This window comes from Urocampus carinirostris, chromosome 1, assembly GCF_059441175.1.
Source record: "Urocampus carinirostris isolate Australia breed hairy pipefish chromosome 1, RoL_Ucar_1.0, whole genome shotgun sequence".
NCBI lineage: Eukaryota > Metazoa > Chordata > Actinopteri > Syngnathiformes > Syngnathidae > Urocampus > Urocampus carinirostris.
This window is the reverse complement of record NC_142349.1, coordinates 6,002,689-6,011,587: the sequence shown is the minus strand read 5'-3', so window position 1 is coordinate 6,011,587 and position 8,899 is coordinate 6,002,689. Positions and strand designations below refer to the sequence as shown.

The 8,899-nt window shown below is 38.5% G+C and overlaps 1 protein-coding gene across 1 annotated transcript in view; it reads right to left on the bottom strand.

Annotated features, from left to right (window-relative positions):
- Positions 1 to 5,617: 5,617 nt before the first annotated feature.
- Positions 5,618 to 8,899, bottom strand: part of tgm1l1 (transglutaminase 1 like 1) — a 34,063-nt gene continuing 30,781 nt past the window's right edge. The window contains exons 12-14 of the mRNA XM_088348798.1: positions 8,153 to 8,313; positions 6,206 to 6,342; positions 5,618 to 6,118 (exon numbers count right to left, since the gene is read on the bottom strand). Coding sequence (XP_088204924.1) covers positions 5,974 to 6,118; positions 6,206 to 6,342; positions 8,153 to 8,313 — 443 coding nt within the window. The 3' untranslated portion in view covers positions 5,618 to 5,973. The remainder of the gene's footprint in view (positions 6,119 to 6,205; positions 6,343 to 8,152; positions 8,314 to 8,899) is intronic.

Here is an 8,899-nt window from a genome sequence, read left to right as displayed (position 1 = left end):
ACTCCATTGTATGTGTATTGTCTACTGTATACAACACATATTTCAGTTTTCTGCACGGGTATGTATATTTAGTATTATCACATAAAAGAGAATGTTTTATCCTAATTTCATATTAATCTATTAATTTGTAATATAAGAGTCAGTTTTTTCGATTTATCACTTTCCTGTCTTTATTTTTTATATTATTCAGATGTTGAACGTTCATGTATTTCTAATGAGACTTTTGGCCTGATCAAACAATAAATTATTATAACACTTGAAGAGTTATTACTGTAACCTTTTGCGTTTGGCCTGAAAATAATGCACATTCATATTTATTTTCTTTTGTCTATTGCAGGGGTCAGGAACCTTTTTGACTCCCAAGAGCCATAAAAGCAAAAAATAAAAATTGGGCGGGAAGAAAGAGCCACACCTATATTTTTAAGATAAAATGCAACAAGACCCGCTCTCCAGGCATTTTATTTTACTGTGTGACGTTTTGAAGACTTGATCAAATCAATAAAATAATAATGCCAGAGCCTGTCCCCCTGCCCCCCAAAAACACTTAAAATGTGTATCCCTCCCGCAGTTACTTAAGAGTGTTAAGGCTCATTTTGACCGTAATTTTGTCATGGATAATTGTTTCAAGGTGCAAGCAAAGTTTATTTGTAAAATGACACGACAGCAAACGAGGATTCCGACGTATTTCCTTCTGGCGCAGACTGAGCAGGGTGAGAGAGCCCATCCTTACAGCTCACCCAATCAAATTGCTCTGGGCGCTCTGCTGGCGTATTGGGATGTTTACAGTTTTTTATGTGAATTTTTGTCAATGTGTCTCAACAGTGAACATGGATTATTTAATTAACTTCCGTATAAAGAATTCCTTAGCGATGGACTATCAAAACGCGGTTTGTTGGTGTGAGACCATGACTAAAATATAGTTAGAAATGTACCATATATATATATATATATATATATATATATATATATATATATATATATATATATATATAATTTATTGGACAGTGCCATCAGTATTTTTAGTGTTCACTCTGGTTCATTTGCACTACAATATGTTTGGCTCATGTGAATTTGGAACGACATGGAGATCATTTAAGCCGTATCAATTTTATCTCTGAGCCATATGTGAAAAGAGCCTTATATGGCCCGCGAGCCATTGGTTTCTGACCACTAGTCTTAATGCTAGATTTGAATTTTTTGCTTTGGAAGAATTTCAAACCTTTTTCCTACTAATGTTCTTGAACAGCAACACTGACTCATGGACTAATAATAATTTTAAATGGAGGTTTTAATGTTAGAATGAGTCAAGTAACAACTGTACAGGCTTTTTAACAACTTTTAAGGTAGTATGCAAAACTCATGATTACACACACAAGAATATAATATATATGTCAAGGCTATTGTTTTTTCATGGACGTAGGGGACATGTACCTGTCCATATCACGCATTAATTATGTCCCCAATAGTAAAAAAATGTCAAAAACCTGAATTAAAAATGTGTTACATACTTTTCAGCGATTCTGCGTTACTTGACCTTAAAGTGGCTTGGTATAACAATTGTTTAAAAGAGTGTAAGGTTTAATGTAGAGTAAAAAAAATTGATTATGTTTCTAATTTAGTAAAGATGAGCGGTTAGCGCGTCTGAGGTACAGTTCTGAGGTCATGTGTTCAAATCCAGCTACCATGTATGGATGTTCTGGCTGGGTTTTCTCCAGGCACTCTTGGTGTCCTCCCTTGTTAAAAAAAAACACGCATGCCAGGTTAATTGGCCAGTCCAAAATGTCCCTAGTGAATGAGCGACCGAGTTGTCTGTCCCTGTGTGCCCTGCCACTGGCTGGCAAGTTGGCACCCAGTTCAGGGTGTCCCCTGCCCAAAGATAGCTGGAATGTCCCCAGCACCCCCACGATTCTACTGAGGATAAGCAGTGCAGGTGACGGGTAATTCAACAGAGTAATAGATTTTATTAAAATCATTTTATTTTTCATTTATTTAATTTTTTGCTTTTTCTAAGAATTTCCTCTCTTTTCCTTCATTTTTTTCTTTTACTGTTTCTCTTTCCGAGCTTTTCACTACTTTCTCTTTAATTTCTTCTTTTTTCCCCTTATATCATTTCTTTTGAATGAATTTTTCCCTAGCTTTTTACGTTGTATGTTTTTATATTTTGTTTTTTTTTTCCTTTTGGTCTTTGTTTCTTCATGTTCTCCTTTATAAATCAATTTCGTGCATACTGTTACATAATAAATGGTATTATATGGATTAAAGAAACAAAAACGACTGAGTCAAAATAGCTGGGTCTTTTTAACTAGCCATAATTCCCATCACAAGTCCCCACCAATATTACTTGATCACTTAATTAAAGCGCACCACGACCTCACCGATGCCAAGAAGACATTGACGCTTTTGATTTTCGAATTAGTGCAAACCGTCCAAGTTAGTCAGTTGTCTCCAGAATTTGTGTTATTTCAGCATTTACCGCAAGGGGGCAGTAAAACATTTCCTATTAGACCTTGGACCCAAAGACTGATGCCATTACCCCTTCTCACCTCTAATTATGTCACTGGCAGATCGAAAATGTCGTTAAAAGAGAACTCAAATCAACGTGGAAGTGTTCAGCAAAATTTTAATCATCATTTTAGGTGATACAAAAAATAAATAGTGAAATTGAACTGTTTTAAAATGTTTTCTTCACATTTTATAGTGTGTCCCGATAGATTTAATAGAATACAACACAAAATCATCTTCAGTGTTTTCCTTAGTTAAAAGGCTGCCCTATGAGTCCACCAATCAACATTACACAGTAGTGTACTTCATTCATTGAGTAAGACAAACGAACAATAGAGTAAAAAGGGAAAGAAGCAAGGGGTTAAGTTGTGCTTAAAGGTATTCCCAAACATTTTTTTTCTTTCAATTAGTCCCAGAACCTACCGTGTTCCTCCCCACCATTATCAAGCATGTTGCAAAAATTTCCGCACCCCAGGGGACTCGAGCAATTTAGTCTCAAAGTTTAGCCATCTGGCTTGTTTCCTATTGAGCTGTGACACTCTCAAAATGGCAAATTCCATTAACACAACAGACAGCGATTGGAGTAAAAAGCGGTTGCATTTGCTCATTTCACTTGGATTAAGGTCCAGAGACTGGCTGGGCCACCCCATGACATTAATGTGATTGATTTTGAACCACTCTTTGGTTGCTTTTGCTGTATGCTTCAGGTCATTGTCATGTTGGAAGACCCAAAAAGGTCCGATGTATAGCTTCTTGGCAGAGGGCAGGCGGCTGTCCCTCAGAACTGCACCATACATGGCTCCATTAATCTTTCCACTGGTATGATGAAGTAGCGAGTGCTCAGGAGGTAAAGCGCTCGTCTTGGGATCAAAGTTACATGTCGAAGTGTCCTTGGGTAAGACACTGAACCCCTAATACCCCCAATAAGCAGGTTAGCATCTTACATGGCTGCAATACAAGGCCGCTATTGGGAAATGTGGAGCCCATTGTAAAGCGCTTTGGAAAGTCATTGACTTGAAAAGCAATATATAAATGCAGATCATTTCATTTCGTTTCATCTCATTTCCCTGTTCCTGTGGAGTGCTTGCTGGTGATAATTGCCAGCAAACGATGAGAAATCTTCTTTGGAGCACCAGATCTCAGGTTATCGATAGCCATGTTTTACTTCCTAAATGTTCTCATATTCGCTCCAATGGTTGTTACTTTAATTGCTAGTATCAGGCTAATGTTTTTCTAGCCCATTCCTGATCCGTGCAGGTCAACCATTCTTTCTCAGAGGTCCTAAGAGCTCTATTTGTAACATGGTGGGAATCATGTCTAAAGAGAATCAGTATGAATTTAAGGATATAAGTCAACAGGTGTCTTACATAAAGGTTATTGGTAAGTAGAGGTGCCTTGAATTCAGAGTTGTGAGTGTCAAACTGATTTGTGGAAGCTGAAATTCCTATTGCATACTAGAGGATCAAATACTTATTTCCCTCAATGAAATTTAAATGAAGTAAAATATGGTAAATGGTCTGCATTTATATAGGACTTTTCAAGTCAATGAAGACCTCCCAAAGTACTTTACAATGTGCTTCACACTTACCCATTCACACACACACTCACACACCAGTAGGGGGTCAGCCATGCAAGGCGCCTACCTGCTTATTGGGGGCATTAGGGATTCAGTGTCTTGCCCAAGGACACTTAGAGATATACCACGGAGGAGCCGGGAATCGAACCTGCGACCTCTTGATCCTAGACGAGGGCTCTACCTCCCGAGCTAATCTTTCAAGTTATTCTGTTGAATTTTAAAAAAAATGTTTGTCTCCAAGTCAGAATAAATCTATAATTAAAAGTATAATTCAATCTCTTTTTTAGTGTGTTTATCAACAAAATCAGGAAGGGATCAAATAATTTTTTACTCTGACTGTATATGATCGTTGATAATAAAAAGAGGGCTTTAGGATGTGATTCAAAAGGTTTGCCCACCCTTGTTTTTTTGATAATTCTTGTCACATAAAAATACATAAAAACCAAAAGGTTTCTTTAGTGATATCTTAAGTAATATAAATGTATTTGTCCTCCATAATAAACATACTGACTTAAAAACAAAGATAATGTAACACTGCATGGTGTCTTTAAAGCAAAAATATCACTGATAATGCAATGTTCTAATCACATATCACTGCAGTACAAAATAAAAAATACTTCATTTTGATTGATTTATACAGTGGAACCTCTTTATAAAAATCTTGCTCCGCATATGATGGAACATCCAGGTCATGAGTGTTCCCAAAGGCTACAACTAGAGACTGCTCGAGACAGCCTGACACTTGTGATTCCGCCAGCATCAGCTCGTTCCAGTTAGCATGCAAACTACTACGGGAAAAAAATTGTGCTATAATTTTTTGGGGTTTGTACATTCATTTAAAGTTACAGTAACTTTAATTTCAAGTGAAACGTAAGTACTTGGTTTCATCAACAGTCCTCCAAACCATTATCTGTCAACCTCACCCTATTGCTCCCTGTACTACGGTTGAAATTTGCTATGATGTCAAAGATCCATTTTGACTGGGTTACCATACACGGCTATAGACGTCAAGTATCTGTTAAAATTGGGCTGCCATATAATGCTATAGACTTCCAAGATCTACTGTATATTACCTAGACTGCCATGGACGGCTATAGATGTTAGAGATTAATTTTAGCTAGACTGACATTGTTGACTATAGAAGTAAAAGATCAATTTTAACTGGGTTCCCATACATGGCTATAGATGTCAAGCCTCCATTCAAGCTTGGATGCCAATGACTGCTGTTGACAACAAAGATCAATTTTAGTAAGACTGGCATTGAATGAGTTATAATTAATAATAATTAAACCTCCCAAACACAGTGTGGCACCTATTTACTCATAGCAAGACAGATTATTTAAAATACCACGACAATATGAGCAATCTACGATGACAATGTTGTCTGCAACCAGTGACCAAGATGATCCGGATTAAAGACAAAATGAAAAAGATGAAATTGGTCTTAAAAACAAAAACAAAAGATTCCTGTATAAAAATTAATACTGTGTAATGATAAAAAAAAGTTATGAAATATGAGGAAAACATACAAGTTGACACTCCTCGTAGCAAACGCCCCCTCACTTCCTTCGCACCACATGCACACTTTTGTTGTGGTGACTGACTCCATTTTAAAAGTTCATGATCGACTACCATTATATTTCGTGAATATAATCTTATTTATCTTATTACTGTATTTTCTGTTTAATTACAAGTTGAACGGGTTTTAGTGATCAAGAATATGTGTTTCATAGCTATTTAGCTTGGATGCTTTTAGTAGGACGGGAACGGACCTAGTAGTTTTGTTTTCGTTACACAAGCAATTTGATCTACAAGCATGAACCTGGAACGAATCAAGTTCGTATGAAGAGGTACAACTCTATTTGTCATTCAAGACGATTCAAAGTTGTGACCGCTCACGGTTCAAGAACAACAATGTCCGCCACTCCGTGCACTTGCGTCAGCTGTTTGCAGTCGAGCGATGCAACCAGTTTCCTGGGCCCAGGTTGAGTCGGGATAAAGTGTTCTGTCAGTGTCACGGTGGAATGACCGCCGACGTCTCTGCGATAAAGAAACGCCAAGTTAACTGTCAAAAAAAAAAGCCTGATAACGGGGGAATTTGTGTTTGAATTACACAAGCGGTCCTACCCTACAAAGACTTCGTGACCTTTCTGCAGGCCTAATCCTTCCACTCTGAATACCACACCCCTCAGCATTCTTGGCAGTGGGTTGGTGAACGTGATCTTAGCTGCCATCTCCTTACCAACCACAGCTTCCCCCAAAGGCTGCGAAGCATACATTTAGGAATTTTTACAGTCTCATGTAAGAATGTCAGAAAATCAATCCCGAGGAAAGTTGTGGGGTATCGCGTTACAAAGTAATATGTTCCTCGAACGCAATTACTTTTCTCGATAACGAGTACTTTAACGCGTTAATAATTACAATTTATAACTAAGACGTCGTTACGACTCGTCATTACTCCACTAATTGTTAAAACAGTTCACACATTTCAGATTCAGATTCAGATTCAGATTCAGATCTACTTTATTGTCATTCTAGTACACGTGTATACAGAACGAAATGTCGATGCATCTGACCCCCACAGTTTCCTTGAATGTACAGATATAAATAAAGTTGTATTGTATTTTGGCTACGTATAGTATTTTACCATAGTGCCGATAGTGCAAGAAGAGTAGCTAACCAGATGTGCAAAATGGGCAGGCAGGTTAACAAGTCAGGTACACATTAACATTAACACTGTAACAATAACGCTGTAATTACAATAGTGCAGAGAGCAATGTGCAAGGAGTGGCAAGCTATAAAAAACTGCCAGTAGTGCAAAAAGTCAGATTAGCAGCCGTTTAGATTTAAGTTAACTATATGTTAGATTGACCATTTAACAGTCTAATGGCCAGGGGGACTAGACTATTGCGGAGCCTGGTGGTCCTGCACCGCACACTGCAGTACCTCTTCCCAGAGGCTAGCAGAGTGAACAGTCCATGATGGGGGTGAGAGGGGTCCCCGGTAATGTTCTTAGCATGGGATAGGCAGCGCTTCTGGCCAATGTCCTGAATAGAGGGAAGTGTAGTCCCGATTATTTTCTCTGCTGTCCTCGTTACCCTCCTCACACTACCCCAGTCGGTAGCGCTGCAGCCTCCACACCACACAGAGATACAGCTGGTCAGGATACTCTCTATGGTGCCCCTGTAGAATGTGATGAGGGAGGGTGGGGGCAGGTGGGCTCTCCTCATCCTCCGCAGGAAGTACAGGCGCTGCTGTGCCCTCTTAACCAGTGATGCAGTGTTCACGGACCAGGTGAGTTTGTTTGTAATGTGCACCCCTAGGAACTTGATACTGCTGACAACCTCCACAACACTATCTCACCCGAGGGTCTTCAACATGGTGCCCGCTACAGACAGTTAAGCTGCCCCTGGAACTGTTTTGCGAACAGCTAACCAGCGCTGGGTCATTGTCATTTTCTAGTAAAATGATTATATTTATTGGTAGTAAAAAAATCTGGTAGTGACATAGTAATAACATGATAAATTGTTGTTTTTGAAATGGATATCAAACTGGATGCTTTCTGCGTGATTTAGTAACAGAAAAAAAACATTTGGGTTGTTAAAGGTTAGAGATCCCTGATCTAATCAGGACGGATTAATTAAAGCTTAGTCTGCCATCATCACACCGCTACTCGTGTCGATGAAGTAGAGTTGGCATGCTTATATGGCCCCGTAAAGTTGAACTTAATGCAGTTACAGTGGCACAGTCTCAAGCAAAAATTTCTCCCTACTGATATTATTCCTAGCATATACTGTATACCAGGGATCTCCAACCTTTTTCAAGCATAAAGCTACTTTTGTTACCAATTAGAGCAAGGGGCACCTAGTTTGATTTGCATTTCTAAAATAACAATTTATCATTTTATTACAATGTAGTTACTATGTTATTACTTAGTTAATTATTGGAAGTAGGGTTCAATAAATTCCGTCAACCACAAAAACAAAATACAAATCATAACTAATAACTAGTAACAGTAACCACTCAATTTCAGTAATGCGCCAGACACTGCCCAAAGTTGAGCGTAAAGCTCACCGTGATGTTGAGATCAGGTGTGAGTAGCCTGAAAGACGTCTGATTGGCCAACACTTGCTTGGTCTCAGTGACTCGTCCAGACAACGTCAGCATCAGGGCTGCCTGATCCACTAACTGGTTCTGGTATTGTTGATAAGGCAAAATCCACTCAATGGTCTTTTCTGTGTATAAACACAGGAAAAAAGTTGGATTAAAAAAGCTTATATAAACTGATCCTTGGAGACGATGTGTATTTGTAGCTGCGCTTTCTCCAAAACTCTTTGTTCTTCAAGGTTTTTACCACTGCCAGGAATTGAACAATGGTCATACCCGTTCTCTTCTGGGACGACATATTTGTACAGGCATGTCTTTTTTCACATATCAACACTGAAATCGTGAAATGAATGTGATATCCACTTGGCGACAGCGGTGACTTTCAGGCTGAGGTGCAACATTCTGACTATGGATGCCAAGCTTTTCTTATAGTTGAAAGATTGAATCACAGCAGAGAAGTATACTCGCTTCCCAGTTCACTGAGTACACTTGCATACACTGTTAAAGGGCTCTGACAAGACCACACGTTTACTACAAATAGATATTTAACAGTGTGTTGTTAATTTGGCAAAGGCAGGCTTTTGGATTGTTGCTTTTTTCATTGTAAAATGTTTTTGATAAATTACACTGAATTAAATGGATAAATCAAGAGTTTCTTTAAGTGTTTGATGCTACAGGAGGTGTCAGCTGTATAATTACAGGCCTGAAATATAC